The 27,206-nt window shown below is 43.2% G+C and overlaps 1 protein-coding gene across 1 annotated transcript in view; it reads left to right on the top strand.

Moving 5' to 3' along the window:
- Positions 1–4,984: 4,984 nt before the first annotated feature.
- The window catches only part of LOC139690412 (mucin-22-like), a 48,512-nt gene continuing 26,290 nt past the window's right edge, over positions 4,985–27,206 (top strand). Inside the window, exon 1 of the mRNA XM_071587862.1 lies at positions 4,985–5,165. Within this exon, the coding sequence (XP_071443963.1) occupies positions 4,985–5,165 (181 nt within the window). The remainder of the gene's footprint in view (positions 5,166–27,206) is intronic.

Below are 27,206 nucleotides of genomic sequence, written 5' to 3'. Positions count from 1 at the left end.
ATTCTTCCTATTTTTAACAAACCCAAGGGAATTCGGCCTGCGTCACACGATAGGGCTAAGAGGGACAGTTTCGAACAAGGCATTTGAATATTATGGAAGCCATCCCACCTCGTTAAAAACTCTGCATAATAGGCATATGGCACAATAAATTTTCGCGTTGAAAGATAAATAACCCGACGACGTCATATCCCACGGCCACCCATACCCAAGAGGCACACAGAGGTTAAAGAGGCGCGTGCGTGTGACAAGCTAAGCCACGCCTTCATTTACACGCTGACTTAACTCAATCATTAATTCCTTCAACCGCGAAGACGCAGGTGAACAAACGAACGGCGCCAGGCGCTACGCATGACAGGTTTATCATAGGCAAGCTACCGTTTCGATTAACCATGATGTAATTTAAGAAATGTTTCAAGACAATAACACCTTAAAATTCAAGAACTACGTCAAATTAATTTAAATGCGGAAGTGCAGAGATTGTAATCGTATAAAATGGGAGGGCATCGGCCCCGCACAAGATAACTTCCCAGGTTCTTTGAGAGACCACTATCTTTTTTTCAGCAGGGAGTTTTTTTGCAGATTGACCCGGGCTATTTAAGTGAACGGAAATTGATTATCACGCCAATATTATTTGTATAAATATAAAAGGGGGTTACATAAAACCTTATTCCAATCTACAGTGTCCCAGATCATTACGTTTTAGGACTCGCGAAAAGCATCACTTCCCATTATGTTAGTTTCGCTTATTTTTGCGCCTCTCCGGTAATTGTCCCATTCATTCGTCTTGGTCGTTTATATTTTAACACGAATACCTTCCAAGTGACGTAATGGGCCCCATTTACATCACTGAACATGCTTGAGCAACTTTTGCGATAAAATATTTATAATCATTGCCGTTACAACGGTCATGTCTAAGCATCATCCATCCTTTACCACAGAGATCAACGGAGCATTTATCCAGCTTTCCACTTCATTTTTATCATCTCCTCGAGTGTCGTTGGAAATTCATAAAGAGGACGTATGTATGCGGAAGTAGTTTAATAGCAAACACTACATGTTTACGCCATATCACGTATTACTGGAAAAAGGGACGAAGAAACCTGTTTGTGAGATCACGTTTCACATTTATTTAAGAGCAAGAAAGAGGAAAGGAATTTTGGCCTCCCCATTCACGAAAATCTCCACTTGTGTGAATTTGCGATAATATCTAAGTCCCATGAAATATCGTTGAGATGAAAGCTGAGTCTTGGAGTCAGCTATAGCTTGTGTGCACAGCAATTAAAATATCCGCAACTTTGTAAGCATAAATAAATACGCATGAGTTCATAGCATTACATAGTTCAGAGTAGAAAATACTGTTCCTATAGAACTAACGAGTTTTTTAGTTATAAAAATATATTCAAAGGTCAAAAAAACTCCTTTTTTTCAAGTTGTAGATTTCTGGCCTAAAGAGCCCCAAACTCTAAGACTAAGCTGCAACAAATCCTATCTAACTTAGGTTAGTAATCCTAAAACATCCATTCATTAGTTGAAATTCAAACCCAAGTTAGTATGAGTTGCCAGGAAGGCCCACTATCGGACCTGAAAATCATGCATAACGTATTTCCGAAAAGTATTATTGCAAAAATATTGGGCTGCAAATATTTTCGCCTAACACACTGGGGAAAATACTACCTTGATCAAAAAGTTCCCGGAATAACCACCGTGTGGCGCTCCCATCGTTCCGATTTGAGTTCTGTTTTTTTTGTTAAATTGGTACATCTGTTGTTGATATTCCCTTTAAATCTTAGTGTCATAACTTGACATTTGCAAAAGTTACGTAGCCAAGAGTACATCTATCCCTGTGTGTGTTGGCGATTTTTTACAATTTCAGAAATGGATTTAAATTTGCAACAACGAACTTGTATTAAATTTTGCGTAAAAAACGGATTTAGTGGCGCACGGACGTTGGAAATGTTGGAAAAGTGTTTCGGCAACGATTCTCTAAAAAAAACGGTCGTTTACCAGTGGCACGAGCGGTTCAGAAGTGGTCGTGAGTCAATCGAAGATGATGAACGCAGTGGCAGACCATCGACATCGAAAGTCGGTGAAAAAATTGATAAAGTAAAAGAAATGTTGGTCAATAACCGCAAATTAACCATCAGAGAAATAGCGGAGGACTTGAACATTGCCTATGGATCCGCCCAAGACATTGTGGTTAATGATTTGGGTTTCCGTCGTGTAGCATGCCAAAAGACCTCAATTTCATGCAAAAAAGAGACCGTGTTGACGTCGCAAAAGACATGATTTGCGAGGCTGAATCCGATCCCACATTCATCAAAAGGATCATTACTGGAGACGAGACGTGGGTTTGTGAGTACGACACGCAATCCAGACATCAGGCAAGTGAATGGCGTTCACCAAATGAGCCGAGACCAAAAAAACCACGTCGTTTTCAGTCAAAAAAGAAGGCAATGCTGACGGTTTTCATGGATTACAACGGTGTAGTGCATCATGAATTTTTGCCAGAAGGCCAGACAGTAAACAAAGAGTATTATTTGGGCGTTATGAGACGTTTGCGTGAAGCAATTCGCCGAAAGAGACCAGAAATGTGGGCAGAAAACTCGTGGATTTTGCACCATGATAACGCACCGTCGCACAGTGCTATCATTATTCGTAATTTTTTGACGAAAAATGCAACAAATACCATCCAACAGCCACCGAATTCACCTGATTTGGCTCCCTGTGACTTCTTTCTGTTCAATCGAGTTAAAAAACCATTACGGGGAACGCGTTTTAGCAACCGAGAGGAAGTAATGGAAAAATCGCAGGAAGCACTGATGGACATACCGAAAACCGAATATAAAAAATGTTTCGAGGATTGGATCAAGCGCTGGCATAAGTGTGTTGCAGTCGATGGGGATTACTTTGAAGGGGACAATATAGATTTAGATGAATAAACTTGTATTTTTAATTTTCTGAATAAATTCCGGGAAATTTTTGATCAAGGTAGTATATAATGAATGCTTTCACGTTTAACTGTTATGTTTTCACTTATTTGCGTAAACTCTTTGAACCATATAGAAGGATAAGATATTTGAAGCTTGCTGATAGTTTGATTATGCCGGAAATATGCGATTACTGTCATTGATGATGGTGATCTAATGGAAAATTATTCCGAGGGTACAGAAAACACGCCGTGGAATTAAAGATAATGATCACTCCACTATTTTTAAACTAATTTCTCCGAAATACAAAGACGATCGAACTCACGGGGATGCAAAAAACGGGCGTAATAGGCCTCCAATGGTATGAGATGGTATGGCCTGCACGCGTTGCTCGCGAATTCTTCTCGTGGGTGTGCCAACACGCTCTGCGTTGCGTGCCCTCGAGTGTGGGTGAGGATGCCCTGCCACCGTCTCAGTTCCGTGTGGGGCATAAAGGAAGCCGATGGCGAAGAACCGATGCATACATGTATGATGTACGCAAATAACGGGGACGTGGCACGCAGATCTGTCAACTCGTTGTTCTTTTGCGGAAGTCGGTCGCGAAAACTGTCGCGGGAGCGGGGGCGCACCCACAATGCACATAATTCCCCGTCTCTACCTCTGCCGCATCTAGTTCGTTTGTCAACTCGGCACTCCATAGATTCGCAGTAGGGAACTTCCCTTACTGATTAATGAGAAACAAATATAAACGCATCCGCCCTCCAACCTCACGCTCATTTTCTAGAGGCGATTTTTCTTGCGGCCAGATGTCGGTGAACTCACGTAGATCACATGCTTAGAGAATGCCCAAAGAAATGCTACTAAAGTACTTTTCATCCATCGGCCGCAAATATTAGGTTATTACCTCATATTCACCGCACAGACGAGTGGATCACGAATAATTTTCACTGAAAAACTTTTTTTTTATGAATCAACATCGAAAAAAATGAGTTATATTTCAATTGACCGGTTTTTGTTTATTCATAACGAAACCCGAGTCTCCTCGATGTATTTCTGCAGTGTAACGGGCAGACGTTTTTTTACGAGGTTAACCTTGAATAAGATTAAGTGATCAGTCCATCATACCCCAGAAACCCAGCTAAAGAATTCAGTTCTGAAGTCAATATCTTGCCCCAAGCAATGCATATTGCTCGAGTCTGTTCGAAGGAATAACTTAGGAGCAGGAGTTAGCATGAATGGGCTGTAATCAGGCCAACATGGCCGTCTTTACTGTTAGGTTTTGACAGAATTCCATCCATTAATTATGCCAATTCGACCAATACCAGGTGAAAAGTAACTTATTTAACGGGTCGAGCGATTTGGCGATTATGAATATGCAAATTCGACCCCCGCGCCCAACTCCGCAGTTTCGCGACTCCTACATTCCTCGCTCCTGGCACGAAAATTTATTGCATCACCGCCATAAAAAAAATATCATCACTCCTCCGTTCGCCGAAGGGAGTCTATAAAAACATTAATGATAAACACTCCAAAGCGAGCGAACGGTGAAAACGATCAAGTTTCGCACCTTTTTTTTCGCTCTCCGAAAGCCTTCCCCGCCTCCCGGCGACCATTTCTAAATTGCTAAAAACAGAAGATTAGGGCAGAGGAGGAGTGGCCGGGTATGGAGCAGAGATGAGGAGCGAAAGATGCGATGAAAAATAAAATATGGCATGCATAAAGCGCTCGATCCTTCAAAGCAAAGGAACGCCGACTTTGCCCTCGCGGGACCACACACACAGTAATTCTCTCGTTGGCAGTAACAAGGAGTATGGGGAAGGAGGGGCATTCTAGTACGTAGGAGAAAAGGAAGTCGGACACAGACGCACGGAGAGGGGTGGGAGAGGCCGGGGGTGCCCGAGAGTTTTGTTGGCATGTGCGCGCTTCAATCCGAAAGGGAAGTGCATCGGGACATGGGTGCACACGGGTTGTGCTGATGATGGTTGGAGAAAGGGAAGGGATCAGGAGGGGAGGAGAGCCTTGGGGATCCACGGAAGAAGGTGGAGAGGAGGCGCAGAATGCGGGTGGGTGGGGGGAAGCCGGGTACACCTGAGCGTGGCCAGGAGTTAATGAGCGAAGGGAGAACAAAGGAAAGGGTGCGGTTGGCCCTGAGGGAGAAAGAGGGAAAAGAAGCAGGATCAGAAATCGCCGCAAGGAATGGGAGTGATGTGTCTGAAAGGAACCCATCAGCGGGCAGATGTGAAACCGAGGATATTCTTCGCGTTCTTAAATTCCAGTTCACTTTCAATTTTTGAATGGAAACCTTGGCATCTCCCCATCTTAAACCTGAGCATGGACGGGTCTGATAGGGAGAAATGGAGCCAATATGGGAAACTTGACATACAAAGGAATGCAAGAGCTTCCATCAAATATGAAAGCTAAAATGCTGTCCTAAATGAATTTCTGGCATTCATTTGATATGCTATTCAAGATTAAAATAGTTTATCCAATATAATTCGCTATTTTTATCATAGTATGAAAAGTAAACAGTCGTATCCGACCGATAACAAGTCACGCATACGGAATCAAGACAAACGGAATGAAAGAAGCAGAGTTCAAATATTATAAGTATATGCACCCACACCTACTTGATTACTCTCTAAATTTCGCGGACTTCTGAACCGTGTAATATGCAGGAACAAGGAAAGAAGTAAGATGTCGGGCCTAGGACGTGAGGATAAAAAATCCATTTATTAGGTAAGGGAAGTAAAAGGGAATTTTTGTTTAATCACGGGGGCTTGTGTGACCAAAAAAAATCTAGATATATTTAACGTTTTTATGCACGTAAATATGCAATTAATAACAAATTTGTCGTTGAATGAACGTAAATTATGGGTTAAAAATAATCATTGGCATGCCAAATTAATTACATGGGTCAAAAAAAAAGAAGATATCTATTCTTTAAAGATGAAATCTTAGTTAACCTGCACTAAGCGCGAAAGGGAGTACGAGTATATAATTACTATTGATTAGTGGTTTCCACATTCGTTTTAACATGTCAAACACATTATAGTAATAGGGGTGTTTTCTCTTGAATTGTTTATCAATCCGCCTTCTTTCTACACGCACACATTTTTTTCTCCACCGTTGTTTCGCCAGTGCTATTCCCTCGCATCCCTTCCTTGAGTGCTTGCGCCTCCATTTCCACTCTCGCCTTAGGAGAGGGGTGAGTAACCGTCAGTATGCATGACGTAATTTTCCCAATGCGACCCAGCATTGATGCTGCTCGGATGGTGGATAGGCAAGTGTTCTCCTCGAATTCCAGCCGGTGACACCTTTCGCTAGCGAGTACCACGCGACTCACCATTTCGTACCCATCACCAACACTCGTTCGTGCTCCACTTAAACGGCCGATTGATTAATGTCCTTCTCTGAAGTAAAGCGAGATTAAAAAGTGGAACCCGACCAACCCGACGAGGCACACCAATTTTCGCAGAGAATGCATACCGAAGTTTATCCTTGAGTGCAGTAATATTGTGTTTTAATCTCCCTCTCGCCTCTGTCCTCTATTTTCAAATTTTCTCCCCAGTTTACTTCTTGCCTTTTCCCAGGTTTAGCATCTGAACAGTAAATTATCCAACAAGAGAGAAATAGTATTAATATTAATAATAATCTTCTTCCCTATTCTGTTCTTATTTCAACTTTTCGTTTCATATCTTCCGACAGAGTTATATTTTTATGACATAGCAACAATTTTTGAGCTGTTATTCTAGTTCCACAACTGCCGAAAATTCGTATTCTCAACGGCACGGTCATCATTCTATGGTGTAGACATTATGTCATATATATGGTAACTAATAGGGTTAGACACATGTGACCGCCCGTCAGTTCTACGCGGTGCAAAATACCCTGAAGGATTTAGATACATTTTGGAATTACTACGATGTATTTTTACATTTGTTTTTTACTGTCATTATTTCACGCTGCACTTTCGGACAACCATTTTGATGCAAACCCCCAGCCGCGAGGAAATAATGTTTATTTCGTCATCACGTGACACGGCATATAATCCGCCATTGGGCAGCAGATGGGACGCCATTGGGCAGCAGATGTAATTCAAGCTACACCCGAGACTTTTTCCGACGAGATTTTTTGGACCATGTCTGATGTTCGCGAGCATATTCAAAAAAAACCGAGCAAAGAAAATAAAGGCGGAGGAAAGAGCAAGCATCAATCCGACAAACCTCCCTGCACGAGGATGGAAACCTCACGTCTACCGAATGCTTCAAAACGTGTGTTTTCGTGTTATAAACTCTCGCGCGGGACGGTCGGTCCACGCCCGCCCTCGGCGTCCTTCCCCATTGTTTCAGACGAGGGTAACCGCGAGAGGATGGATGTATGGGGAGGAGCGGGAGAGGATGGGGAGAGTAGGGGAGTTCCTCACCACACTCCGGGGGCAGGGGGAGGTGAGGAATATGCAAGCACAGAGGATAGTACAGCCCCTCCTCACATGCTAGGAGGGAATAAGGAAGAGACAGAAAAAAAGAATATGGTCGAAGAAAAAAAAAGAAACGGCCGTAAACGTGAAGAAGTCTCCCATTGCGCTATCGTTCTCTTTCTGGGAAAATTATGGCTTCGGACATGTAATCAGTAAGTTTCCCAAGGTCGCTCCCCAGTGGAACTCTCTCAAGGAGGAACACCGTCTTCCTCGTCTCGCGTGGAATCTCCTCTCCGAGGGGGAACGGTGAGAAAGGGAGAACGACGGCCAGTAAACTGCTCCCGGGAACCAAGTGAGGATCCGTGAAAGTGTTTTATTTTCTTGTAGAGCAAAACTCCCCTTTCAGCGATCGCCCTTCCATTCTGTTTTGTGCGTGGCAATTTTTTTTTCACGGAGGGCATTTACGGGATAAATGAGATTTCGTGGAATCGGAAATTTGATGCAACCGGATGAGTTCGTGCGTGGCAGGGGTGAAAAAAATAACCTCAAGAGGTTTTAAACCAGTGGTACCTGCGTGAGTGGCAATTAAATTATCCTCGCTCCAAAATTATACCTTTTTTTTCAAAATCCCACTACCTGATCGGATCTGAATACTTTAGGTTTTAAGTTTCTTCGCCGAATACACTCACGTGCAATCGCGGCAATTTTGAATTGGGAGTGTTTGATTGCTGCCAAAACATCCCAGACCGCGATAGGATGCCAGTTCACTGATTCGATACTCCGACGAAGAGAACATCAGTCCGAACATTAGTGAATATTGAAGAAATCTATGAAAAACTCTTCCATGTCGAAGTAAGTTTTCTGGGATACCTTAGCATAGAAGAGATCTCCAAATGGAGTATGTTTGAATTACGAATATTGGTCGAGGGGTAGGTACAATAAAATAATAAACAAAAATCATCCGCCGAAAATTCTTACTAAATATCCACCACTGTATTAGATTATTGGGAATAGGTTGAGTTCGATGAACTCAAAACATGCAATTGTCCTTGGTGATACTTCGTGTTATTCCTTGAGCGACGGTTTTTACTAATGTAGAGTGAGAAGACATTTTGTTTGGAATGGTAATATGATCAGAAAAAAATAAATAGCATGCCAAGGCAAACACAAGATTGAGCCCAGGTTCCTTTCCGATGATCTCAGCAATGGATGGCATGCTGAACATTCACTGCGGTCAAGAGCGAAATCTCCGGCGTCGGGACATGGTAACATCTGCGGTATTAGCGAGCGCATGTGAGGAATGATTCATTGAAAAAAATACGAGAAAATCTCGCGCGTCATATACCTAAATATTGCCAGGCATCAACGGGTCGCTGAAATATCAAACAAGAAATGATCAATAGCCGTTCGTTGACCTTAAACGGCCACGTTAACAAAAAAAACCCTAGAGCAAGCAACCAACCACACGTCAATTTACATCTTTCAAACCCCGAAAAGTATCGCAGATGCCTCCGAGACTTAGTTGGAGGGGGACTAACTGTTGTTGCTCGTGCCTCCAATCCTCGACGCGAAAGGAATAGGCGAGCATGCACGTAATTGGATCAACTCCCTCCCGACCCCCCCCCCCGCACCCGTGCCATCTACGGAAACGTACCAAAGCCGGTCCCTCCACCGCCGCCCCCACCTTTCTTTTGTCAACCGCTTCACTCCCTCTACCGAGCGCTTGCAGAACTAGTTCCACCTCTCCTCCCTCTTAACGAGGCGGGGAGAGATGGAGAACAATGCGCAGACCCGAAACGACCGAGAGCAAAAGAAAGGGAGGCAAAACATTCGCGAGGCCTTATGCTAATGGGCATAGGCACTGTTCTTTCTTTATTTCCTTTCCTCCCTCTCATATCCTCCCATCGATGGTCGTTCGGGGTCCCTGGCAAGGAGAAATGCGACTTTCAGGTCGAGCAAAAAGAAGGTGGGTTCTTTCGAACGCCGCGCCCAGGCGGCGGGGAATGGCTGGTGAAGGGGAAGGGCAGCAGAAAAGGGATAGCAGCCATTCCATTTTAAAAAAAAGTAACGAGGTGGTTTTCGTTAGAACGATAGTGACTCAATAAACGGTATTGCGTGTCGCACTCGTTGAGATCCCGCCCCCGAAACGGGGACGGACGGGATATGCCGCCGCGGGGAAGGCGAAGCCCAAAGGCCGAGTGGGTGAAGTAGGGCGCGCGCGCCCCTGAAGAGAGAGACGACCTTTCGTCTTTGTTATTATTTTTTACCCTCCCTCCCCTCTCTCCACATGTGCATTTCGTAAGAGGAAAAGGGGCGTCGGGAAGCAAGAACTTCCTCATTCCGATCCGCCACGTAGCTAAACAACAAGCCTTGACCCTTTCTCTCCCACGTGGGGCCAGTTGGAGAGAGGGTGGGGCGTAATAGGTATCGGAGGAAAGGAGGATGGGAGAGCATCTAATAATTTTTGGATGCGTTTCTACCTCCTTTTGTTCGACGGTCATCACAACCTCATGCACGAGGGCATGGGTGGCCCCCGCTGCACCACGCAACACCGAAATGCAGCCAGCTAGATGAATTACAACTACAGAGATCGTTTCTTTCCCTTTTCGGTCGGGACAGGAGAGGATACCAAATTGATCCTTCCTTCCGAAGAGAGGACTCCTGAAAGATAACAAGGATGACCGTGTCTAAAAACACAGGACGATAGCCCACAATCCCTTTTAATCCAAGTCTCACCAACGGTTCGTTGCTCATCAGGCTACGGGTTAAGATCGGAGTTTCACGCCGGCGGGAAACTCATCCCCCCGACTCTCACTCGGTGAAATAATTCCAAGCCTTCTCGTGAAACTGCAAAGCACACGCAGGCGAGAACAGGATTGCACATGGGAAGTGAATCAACGACTCGACCTTGCGAAAAAAAATCTTCCAAGGGACCAAATGAAATACGAGCTAATTTACGTTCGGATAAACGCAGGAGAGCGCTCGTGAGTACTCGTGAGTGGGGGGACGTGTGGTAAGGAATGCATCATTCCCGGGACCCACTCATTTGCCTCGATTCTTTGGAATCGTTCGTGCGGGAACGGTGTTAAGTGATGCGTTACGGAGAGACGCGGAGATGTTTGCGATAGCCAATTCATCGTGATGCGCAGTCCCATCTCACCCGCAGCTGCCTCATTTCGAGTCACTCCCGTACACTTCCTCAGCTGAGAAGTGATTGCGACGAGGATTCACCTCCGCGTCGAGACGATGAGATTGCGTGAAATGTGATCCCAACGAGAAATTCCGCGCGCACACTTTTCCTTGGTTTTTTTTACAGCGCATCAAACCCACGGAGTGAAGAATGCTTCAAGCGTACGTTTTACGACCTCGAGAGGTTCAGGGTGGATAATAAATTTTTGACAGCCGTGCGGTTTTTTTTGTCTCCTATAATTCACTAAGAACATTGGCTTGATAATTCGCAAATGCATATGGCCACATGAGCATCTGAAGGATAAGACAGACCCTTGAATCTTATTTCATAAATATCTGTTATCTTGCCTGATAAGCCTTTTAGAGGAGAGTATGTCCTGCTCTATTAGTTGCTCCGCCACGGGATGAGAACAGTTGATGGGACGCTTCCAACACCATAGGATATCTCGCCATTTTACCCTGGAAATGGAAAAGTTAGATAAATTATCAAATGAAAAGTAATGCAAGATTAACATTTTATTTCCATTGAAATTAAATTTAAAATACTTCGCCTTTCCACATAAACCACTTTTATTACGACCTAGGTTTCGCTATGGTATAACATCATCAGGTCCTGAGATAAGATATAAGATCATCATGACCTGATGATGTTTTACCATAACGAAACCTAGGTCGTAATAAAAGTGGTTTATGTGGAAAGGCGAAGTATTTTAAATTTAATTTCAATATGAAGAATTTCCACCAAGTGACGCCAGAAACTGTTTCATTTTATTTCCAGCCTGACCCACGCCTCTCTAGATATCTAAGGTTCACGACGTCTTCAATCACATGTTAGCTCTTTGAATATCACTTCCCAAGAAAACTAATTAAAAGGATAATGTCCGTAATAAAGAAATGCGAACGTTTAATAGCACTTTCCCAAAAGTATTAAGAGAATAAAATTAAGTGTAAATCTCCATTATTTAGCACTTTAGCCAAGTAATTCTCTGTTTCGATAAACGGATTTTCGGAGATCTAATGACATCGCTTTTGTTTTATTGATCAGTTTACGCCGATTATTTATGCTGGTTTCAACAAGATTTCAGTGGTCAAATCTAGAGGTATGGTTGAGCGCGTAAGTGGCCATATAATCAGTGCAGCGTACCAACAAAAAGCAATGTACCAACCTAGTTCATTTATGAAAGGAGATTGAAGCAATGTACACTTACCTCACCAAGAAGCAGATTCTGGTCAGAGAGTCGTGTTAAATGTCAAGAATGCATCAATAGGCTCTCATGATTGTCTAAAACATTATTTTCCTGTGGCGTTCTTTGTTAACGTCAACTTTTTTTCATGGTAAACAATCAAAACATATTATAAACAATTACCAGTACTGAATCCAACAACCGCATTACGATCAATTACATGTACCAATCATTAAGTGACCGAATGAAATATTATGGAGGAAGTTGAAATTATTGTTCATCATTATAGAAGAGCGAGAGCAATGTCGTCAGCTAGTCCCTTTATTACCCTATCTTAATACTATAATTTGACATAAGTTTCCAGCAATAAAATACTTAACGCTTTCGGCCCTACGCCGCCAAAGTGCCAGTGAGACTCTCTCGCTCGCGAAGCGATGAATAACCTGCGGAGTGGAAACAGAATGGTGCAACATGTACATCGATAACAACCTTGACTACCGAACATCCTAGGAAACCGGAATCGGGAAATGGAGAGTTTGGAAGTGACAAACCCGACATGGCTATAATGGTCGTTTCTGCTAACATAGACTGCGGACATCTTGCCAATTACCGCTATCATAGATTATCAATTACACGCTTAATTGGGAAAACGCTCATCCCATTAAAACGACACCGTTATAAATCAGGAGGGACCAAGCATCCGAAAGCGTCTTCCAGGGGGGAAAAATCGATTCGCCGGGCACAGCATCACTCTCTCGATTCCTCTTCCTCTCGTTTTCTCCTTTCCCTCCTCCATCCTTCCAATTCCCTCGCTCTTCCTCTTCCTTCCTCCCTCAACACAGAGCAAGGACGGAGAGAGGAAGGAACACCTAGGCGATGATAAAAATAAAGAAAAGAGAGATGGGCAGCGTGAAGAAACCGAGGAGAGCGCATTGCATCACTTTGACGGAATTCCGTCCTCGGCGGGATGAAGGACGGCGGATGGATCGAGGGGAGGGGGAGGAGAGTAGAGGAAGGTGGGGCGGAGGGCGGGGGGCTCCTGCTGTGCCCCTCCCCCCTTCATCATCAAAGTTTCGAGAGGCCGAGAACAGAACATCCACCGCCCCCATCCGCGTTATCCTTTGATTCCCCCGTTTCGTTTCCTCTGACCCATCTTCCCACTCCCCCCCCCCGCCGCCACAACCTCCATGCAAACCTCTATTATCTCGGCGCCGTCCGGCCGAACAGAGAGCTCCCCGGGACGGCGGAACGCAGATGCAGAGGTCCGAGTGAGAAGATAATCTCCTGGGAGCGTTATAAAAGAAATGCATTCGAAACGGTCGGAATACGAAATGATATTCCTTGGTTTATTACCCACCACATTCCACAAGCGTGTTTTCTTCCCAAACGGGAGGTCCAGGGCGGATGGTTTGAAGACATTAAAGCTCGTGGAAGACCGGAGGCGGTCATTAGCAGATACGTTTTTACCTAAAGGAAGCAGATAGCATAAAGAGGATGTTCTCAATTAGAATTGAAAATCACCACAGAATGCAAATTTAATTTCCATAGGAAAGAGTTAGACCTGCCTGAACTAGGAACTAGAAAAAAGATAGCTTGAACCAGGACTCGATTCGAGGTCTCTCAAAACACACCGCCAAATATTTCCTTCCGATAGCAATCCTGAGTAGTACGGTGATCTACCCGATCGAGCGGAGATCGAAAGGTCGTTGTTTCGATTGCCATTGAAATAGTAATATTTATCCAATGTAAAATTGGTATGTACTTCACTCTATATGATTTACTTTCGACTGTCTGCCAAATGCTCTCAGATGTGCATAGGTTGCCGTCCGAGAACCGGTTCAAGAATATTATCGTCTTTCCTGTAATTCATTTTTGACTAAGTCAAACGTGCTTCTCGTTATTGATGCGGGGAAAATTAGACCGACTTGTTCACTGCGATTGCGTTGTCTCGTCGAGTTCCCAGAAACTTACGGCACAATTCAATTAACTCGAACGCAGCACCAAGGGATGAGGAATCAGAAATCTATTGTGGCCATCGGCTTGGCGCAAGGAAACACCTGTTCCTGCTCACTCCTCAAATAATAGTCCTCCGCCTCTTTTCTTACCACCCCGTCTCCGGTACTCATTGGCGCGGCGAAAATATCGCCAAACGATTTCCCAATCCTCCGTTTACCCTTCCGGTCTTCACGGGACCCAAGTCTCCTGAGCACCGTATTGTGCCCCTAGGGGGTCACGGAAGGTTTCCTTTCCCAGAACACGGTCATCGGTCTCCAAGAGAGCACACCATCCGTCCTTGAACTTGCCCTCGTCCACGGGCAGGCGACTCGTGCTCATCCCATCCCCAACTCCTGCAAGTCTCCTGCACTCCCTTGCGTCTGTTTTTTCCCCTTCCCGTCTCCTTTCAATTCCCCCCCCCTGCACGCTTACCAAATTTGAGCGATACCCACGATTAACACTCACACCTGTCACTCACCATTCTCATTTTCTTCCCATCAGTACGTTATTTCTTTATTTTTTCTTCTTGATGAAAGCATTTCGCTTCCTCCTATATCGCTGCGGAATTTTTATCGGCAGACAAGAGGGGCGGGTAATTTCGATTTCCATAGCTTTTAATAGATTCATGGCACCCCGAAAATCATCCAAAAAACATGATATAAAATTGCTAAAAAATACAATTATTTTACCAAAAATAAGGGAATAATTTTGTGATAAGCTTTTTAAAAAACATTTACATATTTTCTCATCCGACGTTTTGCTACACTCTAATAAATTTTATTATTCGATGTGTTTATTGCTTTGATCGAACGGGGATCAGTGTAAATTTCAGTGGGCATGATATACGGGAATGTTGACGCGTTTAAATCATCCGGTAGAAACCACTGCCTCTTGTGAGACAGAGGTTCATCACAGTCTTCGCACGCCTGACTCGGGATTTTTTTCACAACCTCCTCCATCGCACAATTAATTCCTTTCCTCCTCCATACTCTTAATACGTATAAATTTGCCTCCCGGTTCTCCAGGAGAGATTTTTTTTTAAATTATATGCTCGAAGAACTATGGCTAAACTGGAAAAAAACTATACCGCCGGCGAGGAATTACACCGTAGTGTTTCTACTACTTCCGCCCACATTCCCCTCCGTCTCGATTTCACTGCGCGATTCACTCCTCTGCCGCTGGACCATAAAAGAAATAACAATCGGGTAAATTCCATTTTCCCGACGGCAGGAGGAAAAGGAACAATTAATCCACAGAAACGGGAGGCCCTTTTCCGAGCGATTCTTCTTTTAATCGTCCCTCATCCCAAGATACCTCCGTCCCTCCTCTGAACTCCGAACCCCCACCCCCACTCCCCCCGCATCCTACCTTCCTCCCCCTTCCAATCCCGCGGAATATCTCGTGTGCTCCGCGGGCATACGCGATACGCGCAGGGAAGGAAATGCCTCAGCAGACACCGACCCCGAATGAATCCAGGACGCGCATCAGTCATATTTTTTCTCTTTCTCTCTCTCTCTCTAATCACGCAGGACATGAGTTTGGCAGGAGGAGCGGGATGAAAGGGGAGGAGGAGAATTAAAACAGGTCGTCCATCCACCCTATTAGGAAGTAAGGGGGGTGGAATTTTTCAGGCTTGCGTGGCGTGTGGAACGAGGAAGTATCGAGTGGAAAAAAAGGACGGTATATTAAAAATTCAAAAATGGCTGTTACGTGAAGAGGGGAGGAAAAAAAAGGGGGGCTTCATCGAGCAGACCGCAGAGACCTAACTATTATTTTTAAATCCTCTCTCTACCCATTTGGTACCATTTCTTTTTTTTTCTTCTCTCGAGCAAAAACTTTCAATGCTCAATCTATTTAATAGATGTCCTATTGCCTTTCATCGGACGTCTTCGCAAAAAAAATATTTCCTGAAAAAATGATTAGTAGATACATGTATTTCCCGCGAGATTGAAACGCTCAACGACCAAGATGAAAAGATTAGGCCAATGGCTCAATTTTCATAGCTATCCATTCACGTAATATGTCCTATCCGAAACGGTACATGTGTCCAATTTTTGAAGAGCGAACACTGTTTTTCTATCTGTTTTTTTTATTCTACAGCCACCAGCTCAGGATTAATATAGGCATTTAATAACTGTACTCAACGTCCATTTCACACGTTCTCCGCAGGGACCGGAAATTATAAGCTCATGTTTCATTGAAGAGCGGGCGGAAAATTTTGTGGCACGTATGATTAACTAGAAAACTTGTCGGTGCGAAAGTCTAGAAAAATATCTGAGGGAAATGAAAGATCTTAATTGCCATCAAGTGTAATCCTTCTCCCAAGAGTAGACTTGCAATTTGTACTATATATATATATATATATATATATATATATATATATATATATATCACTCAGAGAGTGTTTGATCATGATATGATTTTTGATTAACAGAACAAGTAAATTAAATAAAGACCTTGTTTCGATTGCTCTGATTAAAACACAAGGATATGAAATATTTAAATGTATAAAGTTCCCGTCCTATTTCCAGAAATGTTAGAGCCTAATATTTCTGTAACCGCATTCATGAATTTAAACATAATAGAGTTTTTTATCGATTTTATTTCAGCACCTTAGAGATAATTCAAATTACTGAAAGCATCAAAATCATTCGTAACAGTCCCTTAATTTTTCAATCTATGATCTGGGATGGCCATTGAACAAGTGATGCGAAGTTTTTCACGTCCATCCTTCCCCCTCCACCCCTTTTCCACTCCTAGGAGGCTTAAAGGAACCTCTAGCCATCCGAGATTGTTCGACTCTTAGATCCTTCTGTTAATCTGACCCATCGAAGGGAGGCTGGCACCAAAATAAGAAGAACTTTCCATTTCGAGGGAAAATTTAGCATCTGAAACCTACTAGTTTACTGAAAAACCTAAGAAAAAGGAATATGTAAAATTTAAAAAAACTATGTATTTCGAATTTTTTCACCAGAGGCCGGCCAGTTACTACTGTTGTTGGCAATCCAGCCTATCAAAAGAATTTTATGGAATGCATTTGATAACTTTCAGATGCTTCAGATCCCTGAAAAATAACTTTTTCCATAGTTTCCATACCCAAATTTTCCGTCATTTATATGTTAACTGGCCAGAAAAACAAATTTCTCTAATAAAATTAAAGAGAAATATTAAACGGAAATGTTACGACCAACTATTCACCTAAAAATTTATATTGTATTTTGTCTCCAGAAATATTATTCAAACCGTAACTACGTCGTACAATGTATGCAATCAATAAGGAGCAGTTTTAAAGGTTGTCCTAAACAACCGAGATATATTTGGATGTATCCGACCCACTGAGTTCACTCCATATGGATTTAAATGTACAATGTGTGTAGATGGAATGTTTTTGCGATCAGATTCAATCATTTTTATCCAAAATGATTTGACCCCTAAACTTCATGGGCCAAAAATGTCGTGCCATAAATTGACTGAGGGTAATCAGTTACAAGAAATTCTGCGGGTGATTTACATTCGTTAATTTATAGCGATCAAACTCATTCAGTGTTTCATTTCCTGTAAACCAAAACGGTCACCAATTAATTTTTTTAACTCTGCCGCCGCTTGCATACAAAACACTTGGCGAGAAGTTTACGTGTCAACGTCATTCACATTCAACAGATGCCAATCGCATTCCACAAATGAAAACCAGCCGCTTGAGTGAATACGTAAGGTCGCCCCGCCGAACGGCGGGAGGGAAATGTACGAGGGTCATCCGGAAAGTAGTACCCGTTCGTGCCGCATGAAGTGCTGACGACGCGAGTAGCCGCTGGACGAGGTCAGATAGCTTCAGTGGCTTGTCTGCCTTCTCTGAGCCAAGTTGCGTGACGCTAGCATTGCCTGTGTTGTTTCTGTGATTGTTTACAATGTTTAAAAAAATTGAGAACGCCGCCAGTTGTGAAGTGAGGGCAGTGATTAAATTCCTCAATGCAAGAAACGTTCGCCCATGTGATATTCATCGCCAATTAAAGGAGGTGTATGGAGACAATGTAATGGACGAGTCGTCTGTTCGGCGGTGGTGTCGCAACTTCAACATGGGGAGGGGGAACACACACGACGATGAGCGTTCGGGGAGACCGTCTGTCATTACAGACCAACTGGTGAGCTCAGTTGACGAATTCGTGAGGAACGATCGGCGCGTCACAATTGATGACATCTGTGAGCATTTTCCCAATGTTTCTCGAACAATTGTTCATGAAATTGTTAAACACCATCTGCATTATGCAAAAATTTGTGCAAGATGGGTCCCTCGCGTATCTCAATGAGCTGGCGGCGAAGGACTATGCAGCAGGAATACAGAAACTTGTCACACGTTATGACAAATGCCTTAATTTGCTTGGAGATTATGTTGAGAAGTAGTTTAAAGTATCCTCTTTCAAATAAAATTTTTTATGTTTGTTAATATTTACTTTTGTGTCTTTATTTCACGAACGGGTACTACTTTCCGGATGACCCTCGTAGTTTACTATTGCCCCTAGCAATCCTCTAGTTCCCCTTCCCTTCGCCAAGTTTCCCGATGCCTTCGTAATCATTTCGTCTCACTGCGACTCGGATGCTTACGCGCTGAAATATCGACGAAAAATTATGCATTATTTTTTAAATTGATAAATAATTTTTTTAAACCTAAAAAGGCGTAAGAAATAACATTGAAATGCCAACACTAAGCGTACATACACACACACATGCAACTAGGCGTTGTAATATCAACGATTAACTGTCACATAATTGAAATGACGATCGCAGACAAGTTCCGACAAAATTCGCTATCCTCATGGAAACACCGCGAAATCGGCGCATTAAAAACAGTTCCATGAAATCGATGTTTTTTCCAAGTTTATTCGAAGCCTTTCTTCTTCACCAAATCCTCCCTCCGACCCCCAATTCTCCCAAATCCCTCCTTCCCTCCCCATTCCCTCCTCCAGACCCCCCCACCCCTCAAGATCGACTCTCTCGCTCGCTCCGGTCCCACTCGACTCCCGACACTTGGCTGCCTCGCCTTGCCCCACCTCGACCTCGTCCACCTGGCGGCCGGCGACGCCCGGGAGAAAGGGAGAGGGGAGGACACCACGGTGCGGGAGGCTGCTTCCTGGATTCCCAGCAGCCACTCCCCACATCAAATCGGCCCCTAACCCCCGGCCTTTCTTGGACGGCCACTTTTCCCGCATTCGCCTCGAGACGGCAGTGGGGGAGTGAGCGGCGGGCGAACACCCGCGAGGAATAAACCCCCCCTTACATAAGGTGTGCGAGAGGAGAGGGAGGCGGGGCGGGAAGACCGATGCCGCATTATGTCTCACTAGTCACGTATGAATTCCCCCGAGAAAGAAAAGAAGAAAAGGGACGGTGTTTCGCTAGGGTAAGAGGTGTTGAAGGGGAGGGAATGACTGAGCTAGAGCGCGGTGGACGATTCGTGGGAGGGTGATGCTTGGTGAGAGGGAATTCGGAGCGAAGAGAGCGTTATAGAGGTGAAAAGGAGGACCATCGGAGAGGACTACTTCGCACAACGGTTGGATCGTTCGAAAGGACATTCATTGTTTGAGGATTCACGGGGACGTATTGCTGATTGATTTATGGGGCACGCCGCCCGCGCCTCCGGATTCGCGTCGCCTCGGACGTGACGAGTGCTAAAGAGGCGGAGGAGACAAGGACTGTGGCCCCCACGCCGACCGTTCCATTGTCAATCGAGAGCATACATGGGAAACCCTATCGGCGTGAAATTGAAGCCAGAACAGTGCAGTGTGGAATCAATGAACGATTGGCCACTGCGCCCATCGATCCAAGGCTAAGTGAAAGGAGAATTTTTACAGCTTTTCCTTTCGATGAAAGTTGCTGAATAAAATGGTATCAAAAATTCGTATAAAATGAGTAAGCTATGCGCTTTTCACCACTTAAACACTAGCGTGATCGTATTAGGTCGTTTAGTCTAAAAAGGCTTTATATTAATTAATTGAGCATCTTATTCCCATCAGTAAGTTAACTAACTAAATGAGATAATACAGACAACTCGAATGAGACAAATAATCATTTAATTTGCTTGAAATCGTTTTTACAACATAGAGAGATGTGAAGTATACAAGATAGAATACTGCACGTGGTGGAATAATTTTTCTAAAGTTTGAGCTAACTCGTACGTCCAAATATTCAAACAAAAATGGGCGCAATAGATTAAAGTAAAGATATTACGGGGAGGAAACAGGCCCAAATTAATCCATATACACAGTAATTGGAGATCTTTCTCTAGTGAGCCATTCCAAAGAAACATTTCTTTGTCGCTTTTAGCATTGTCATCATACGACATTCATATGATCCATAATCCGAGGCCATCATGTTTTCCCACTAACACCTTATCCCTAGTACACGATTTAAACACTAAAAAGGAGAGAGGCACTCGTGCATCAAAAGTAAACACTAATCCACAGGAAATGCTCCCTCAAATCCAAACCATTCTTATTAAAATGAACGGACGGATTGTAGGTCTTTGTAGAACTGGTGGCGCCTTAGGTTTAGCATTCTCCATCAGAATAAATCCATCGGCATTATTTTTAACTCCAGATGCTCCCTACACTCCTCTAACGAGAATGGCCCCATCGCCCTTTGATTTCCATATCGTTGCAGAGGAAATACCAATAAGTATAAGTGCCTCAAGGAGCTCAGAAGTATTCTTGCAAACGAAGATAACCGAATCCAACTCATTCACAAAGAAATTCCAAATCATCGATTGTAGATAAAAATATTTAGGCTTAAAAATCATATTGATTCATGGCTGTAATATTATTCAATGCTCTTACCTGCTCTAAACTTCGTTTTTTTGCATTGACTTATCCATAGGTTCTAATAATGAAGATTTCGAAAACATAATTCTTTCCACAAGATAACATTTTGGACAAGGAATGGTACATTTCGTATTGAAAAATTCAATCCGGAAAGATAAGCGGCTAAACAGCTTGTCGAGAAAATAAACGTGACAATTCTCGGAAAATTTACGACTAAGTTCATTCTAAGGGCATGATAATAGGTAATAACCGAAATTTTCCTCATTCCATCAATTCAAACACAAACACTTGGTTGTTAAATAACAAGAAACTGTGGGAGATGCGGTGACAGTAACGTTTTGACGGAGTCATCCGCTAGTATGCAATACAATGCAATATTTGCAGAGTTTAAAAATCATTCGCCTTGCCTAGGATCCCGGTAGAGGCGAAAGATTTTTACTATCTGCAATTGTTACTTGGTTGTAATAAAATTAAATATAATTTCTGTTTCCCTATGAGCAACACTTAAATTCATGTGAAATGTCACCTTTAGGCAAAGAAAGATTTGTACATTCAACCCCTTTTATATATTTCCACACAAAGTGGAGAAGGGTTACAGGTCACCTCTACCCATATTTTTGTGCAGTGATATTTGCAAAATTCATTACCTAATGACAATTTTTTAGCTAGTGAAACTCAGATCGTGAACTAACTGAAATAGTTGTAAGTAATGACGGACAGCATCAGTTTCAGTCCATAATCAATATGTTACGCCAGACCACGCGAGATAGTTACGCAAGTCAGAAATGAATTACTTCAACTCTTGGGAAGGCATGTAAAACACTATCGTAATAATTTATCACTAGCCACTCCCATCTAGCCATTCAAATTTAATGGCTCCACTGGATATTAGAACCCCTTCCGACAACTATCCCAGGTCAAGTTGAAGGATGCGCGTACGTGCCTATGCCAGAGCTCATCCCTCCATGAAATGAATCACGCCCAGCTATCGTGAGCAGAAACCAGCCTAAGAATCATATCCATTTGAGTACGATATTTATTGCTTGCAAGGTGATAATGAATATTCAACCGCGTAATGTGAATTGGTATACGTATAAGCATGCTTGTGGGAGCATACATGTATCACAGATTATTCTATGCAAATGGGATGGCTGGAGCGTATTAAGTCATTAACTCTAAGCGGTTCAGACTCCAAAAAGAAGCAAATGCACCCATCATTTAATTTCCCACAAAACACATTGTCGTCTTCCGCTTAGATGTAAAGGCCGTAATCTCGAGCGTTGAGTCTCGCGGGCATCGAAAGATAAATTTCAAATAAGTAAGTTTGCTTCAAATCGAGAGTACATCTCTCCCGACTCTCGCTACGAGAACTAACCTTTACTTTATGCATCTTCCTATGGCCTGATCACCATGGCTTGTGATACATTTGCTCCAGAGAGATATACGAATGTAAAATAAATACGCGATTCCTTTACCGAAAGCGATGAGTCATGGCTTTAGAGGAATTATAAGAATCGCGTTCATGTTGGTTCAAAGCATAACGGAATCTTTTCCTCTGGACTCTGACTGGAATGTAGATTGAACGCACTTGAATGTGTTGTTGGACGTCTTACAGATGGATTGCGACGCGTAGAGGGGAACATCCATATTTAAATCACACGCATCATCCCGTGGCAGTAGTCAAATCACCTCCGGCACAAGGAACGCAGAGGGAGTTGACGCCCACCGCGTATTCCAGGCCCCTCCTCTTGACTAATCACATTTGGCCACGTCACAAGGAAAAGTCGAAGCCATTAAATTGCAAAGAATAATTTTTTTACGCATAGTGGCTAACAAAAATTAAAGTAAAAATTGGTAATGTAACGGGATATTAATGGAACGGCACTAAAGCACTCAGGCGGTGCCATGCAAGCAAAAAAAAGTAATAATAATATTTCCTTCGGTTGAAATAAATTATTTACACGTTTCCGAGCCCACGAGTTCAGACCCAAGCTGCCATGTCGCAAGAGAGGCATGTGATCCACACTGTTTTAGGATTTTCAGCTTATGTCAATCCTTCCCTAATTATTCAAGCAACTATTAATTACAAGGGTGACCAGAGCGTTTACTGTGAAGTAAAGAATATCTGAATGGGCAGTTTTCTATCACCGCTAGGACCTTGTGGAAGAAATTACGACAGCCTCTGCAGGTGGAAACCTGTACCGGGTACAATCTTAACATTGCAGGTAAAAATTTTGAAGCGCCGATTTTAATATGATAACAACGAATACAATATTCAACTTTGGATTTACTGTCGCCTCCTATGTAGTTACAGCACAAACCATCGATAAAATTTTGAACACTTTATCACGTATCCTATTGCTGACCTTAGTTCCATTCAAATTCCGAAATAAATACCCAAAGATGGTCGCTTCCTCTCGAGGATAGAACTTCATCTCAATATTATCATCCTCCCCGGGTTCAGACTATAACGTGAGACGTCGTAGTTTTACAACGCCTTTCTCAGAAGCTAGAAAAGCCATACCTAATAGGATTCAAAAGATAGTTCCTCAAAGCAGGCATCATGGGGCAATTTTCCGGGCTTAATTTGATCGGGCCATCTTTAGCCACCCCAAAATTAAGGAAGTAATTACTTCGGGAGATTTTGGTGAGTCACTTGTCAGTAAAGAGATGCTTCCATTAGGGTGCTATTGGTAGGAGGGCTCGTCTGTCATTATCTGGCTCCGTTTAAATACTTAATGAGAGGCTGTCATTCATGCCCCACTTTTTTTGGATGTATTCCAGCTATTGTTCGGCATTTTCCTTACGGGATGGCATTAAAATTATCGCTCTGCTTTGTAAAATAAATGAACAAGACCGTCATCATACACTATAATTCCTCAACAGTGACTGGAAGGTTTATTGTGCATTTTACGAACTAAATGATTCGTTAGAGATAATTAATCCTCGTGAAAATAAGATGAAGATTGAAAACCGGATATTTTTCAAACCGCCAATCAAACATTGTATCCCTGATGTTGTGGCATTCTATAAAATTTCACCCTCTATTTTTATATTTTTCCATTTTCACCAGATATTTTCGCATTTTTGTCACTTTTTCGGGCTTAAATCGATTTTCCAGTGTCTTAATGATAAATGTTTGACGCTGCATTTCAATTCTTTTATGGCGTCGGTTCCTATCAATATTGAGAAAGTAATTTTCCTTAACGGCTATTCCATCCGTCAGGAAAACCTTAACCCCTGGTACAAATTAAAAGATACCATTGGGAAATAAAAAACATTAAAAAAATGAGATAGTTTTTTCACTAAATTCAAAACAGTACGAACACACTACGCTGTCACTTTTAATTGCCCTCTGGGCTTTAAACTTTGAAAAATGTTAACAGTATAAAAGTAGATATTAATTAGTACATTCGCCTTATCTTCTACGAGAAGAGGATAAATGAAATAATTGCAAGATCCCTGATGGATGTCAGGGTATCTTCTCAGGTCTCGCAACTAATCCGACTCTCAGCTTTTATTCAACATAGACAGGAAAACGTAAATCAATACGTAGTTGCCTGCTGAAACGATGCGTTATGGCTACGAGTATTTTATGAGTTCTCCAATTCTCTGAAACGTGTAAAATTTATCACATATAAATGAAGATAAACTATGAATTAAACCAGTTTTAGGACCGGGAATGCTATTTTAAATGAAGGAAATCAGACTTGGGTTAATCCTCGTCTCTCCTACCTCTATCATTTTGGAACCCCAGAAATCATTATTTCTGGACGGGTAATTAAATCGTCGAAAGCAGGAAACGCAATCAGCTGTTGATTTCTTTCTGTCGGGGTACTTTTTGGCGTTCGGCGAACACTAATTTGCAACGTTCGAAAGAGCAAGTCCAAAGAAAATTACATAATGAAATGAATCCCATCGTTCATTTCCCTTTCCTCTCGCCATATATCTTCCCATCTCGAACGCGTCCGTTTCATTTCTCTTCTGCCGTCACTTTCGTACTGTCGGCATTTTTTTGCTCATTTTTGCTCTCGCGAAATATGCCTCAGCGGCTGCCTCAAGGGATTTTTCGTGACACGCCTGATGAACCATAAGGAACGCACATCTGTAAGCCGCGAGGGGAGTGAAACATCATTCTTTTTTTGTTTCGAGTCACTCATACATAATGCATCATTACGAAATACCGCACGTCTATGGCGGCTCCCCATGGGATTCGTGCGAGCAAGAAAATAATGCAACGGCCTGGAGATAAGGAATGATTTGCAACATCGCATGCCGTGACTGCCGGACGCCGAGACCTGCGCGGCTGATGTGAAAATTACACCGGCCGAGCCTTTGCGAGCTCTTGGACGCGAGATGAAAAGGCGCAGTTGGGTGATATTTTGGGATGCAGACCTTGCTCAGATCCCTATCTGCATCGGCGCGCGAATTACGCCTCCTTGAATTTGCGGAAAATGGATGAAGGCCGTTTTATCGGGTTCCGTGTGTCCGTGCTCGGAAACCACAACCGTTGAAACCAAACGATTCCTTCTCCATCCACGCGCCACCAATCAATGTCCCCAAGACGAGGTCCGCGGCATCCCCACAAACTCACACCCCACCCGAGCACGGGCCAAAGCTCGCGATTACCGTCCTTATCGGTCTTATAGCTGTCAATCAAAACGAACCCGGGAGATGGCCCCGACGCAAGAATCCCGACCCACCTCGAGGGGACTTTGACTGAAGACAAAAACGCTGCGCCTTCCACAGCGATCGCGCCGCAATCGCCTCTGCTATCAATCTACCACTCCCTCCCCCCATTCCCCTTTTCTCTCTCCTCACTAGGAGCGCCCCTGTAATAGAACCTTACCAGCGACTTGCGGAGGAAACTGGCCGGGAGAACGACCCCTTGTCTGCGAGGGGGGACTTGGGCACTCGGCTCCTCCCAACCCGCCAGCCACACCTTACGGTGTCCGATCTTCGTTTACGCCTTAGCCCTTACTGTGATGTTCATCGATGAGGGTGGGGGATGGATGAAAATAAAAGACGCGGTTCTCACTGCAGACGGGGAAGGGGAGCGATTTGGCACCCGCTGTGTTGAAGGGAGACTGAAACGGGGAAGCGTGTGGAGATCTTCCCTTTTTGCGAGATCACGAACGCAGGGTTCCCAGATAACCTACCCAATGCAACACCACGGAAGACGATCTTCTCTCTCGCCTGGGGAAGAGGTTTTATCTTGCCTTCATCCGAATGGCAAGAAACGGTTTCAATTCTCCTCTCATATGCCCTTTTATCTCGCTCAACGAGGAAAGAACCCGACGGTTATTTTTTTTCATTTTTTAATTTAACGGTCACCGTCTTGGATATCCCGAGCCAGAGGGTAGTCGGGCCGGCGTATGCTCATCGCGCAAGGACAAGGCAATAAAAAAGAAACAAATGGATCCGAAGTGGGTGCGACACGGCCCCCGAGCGGGTGTATCTCCGCAGAGGTTCTCCGCGGGGATGCAACATGAAACGACCGTATAAAACTCGACGCGAATGCCCATTTATTTTTAGCGGAGGTGACCATTAGAGAAGCTAGAATAAATGACGTGAGCATATCTGAGAACATGAAAATTTCATTAAGTGTTCCCAGCACAGCTTTTAAGGTGTTACTCATGTGAAATTGCGACTGTTGCCGAAAAAATCTGCGTAAGTAGTTTCGGGATAAATATCAGAAGAATGCCACGCGCACAATAGCCGCGCCGCGAGAAATTTCCTTCTTCCTGAAAATTCCTCATCTTTCTCTCCATTAAAAACTGAGTAATAGGTATCATCAAATTCAACCTGAGTCAGTCTGCCTACTTTTAGCTCTTTTCTTGGCTTCGTTGAGAGTGCAATTTGATACAAATCATTTTTTGAAAGTATACAAATACCTATATTTGCATTTTAAATAATCACAGATTGTAAATTCAGCTTTCTAGAAAATATTTTGATCAAGTAATTAATAAATGTACTTTAAGCTGTTCCACTGGACGACATCATCTCGTAATCATTAATTCCACTTAATAATTAATTCGACGAATAGGAATAATATACAAAAGTGTATGCTTTCAGTAGATAAATAAATAATATACATACGCACACACAAGATTTTCCGTCGCCATAATGTGATGCAAAAAACAAACCCAAAAAAAAGAAACACATCAAAGAAAAAACTCCATTTTTAGAATTTCCGGTCAGCACTGCCACCTTCTTCAGTAAAGAAGATTTCTACAGTTAAATAACCATATTTATGTGTGTTTTTCCCGCACATTGAAATTTACAAGAAAAGGTAGGCACTTTTTGTGTCCATGTTTCATCCTTTGACAAGTTAAGCGTCCTTCTATCCATTCGTTTCCGGCAACATGCTTATCGATATTACGGTACTAGCCAAGGACTTGAAATCATGGAAAAATGAAAGACAGGAGACAGTGAACTAATTTGCATGAAACTCACAAGGAAGGCTTCATATATACGCCACCGAATGGAACAGCTCTCATTACTTGCAAATAAAAAATTATTTTAATGATGGGGCAAAGAATAATATAGCAGCGGAATTTGAGTAAACCTGGGGTAGACCTTCTCCTCCCCCCCTCAGGGAAACAACCGTTGGCTAGCAGTGCATGAGCCGTAAAACCGCGGAACAACTTGAAGGAAAACATCTCAGGATGTCCTCTTCCCCCTC

The sequence above is a fragment of the Hetaerina americana genome, unplaced genomic scaffold, assembly GCF_022747635.1.
Source record: "Hetaerina americana unplaced genomic scaffold, ioHetAmer1.1.p SCAF_3, whole genome shotgun sequence".
Taxonomy (NCBI): Eukaryota; Metazoa; Arthropoda; class Insecta; order Odonata; family Calopterygidae; genus Hetaerina; species Hetaerina americana.
Note: the sequence above shows the minus strand (reverse complement) of the source record. Positions and strands in the feature narration are given on the sequence as shown.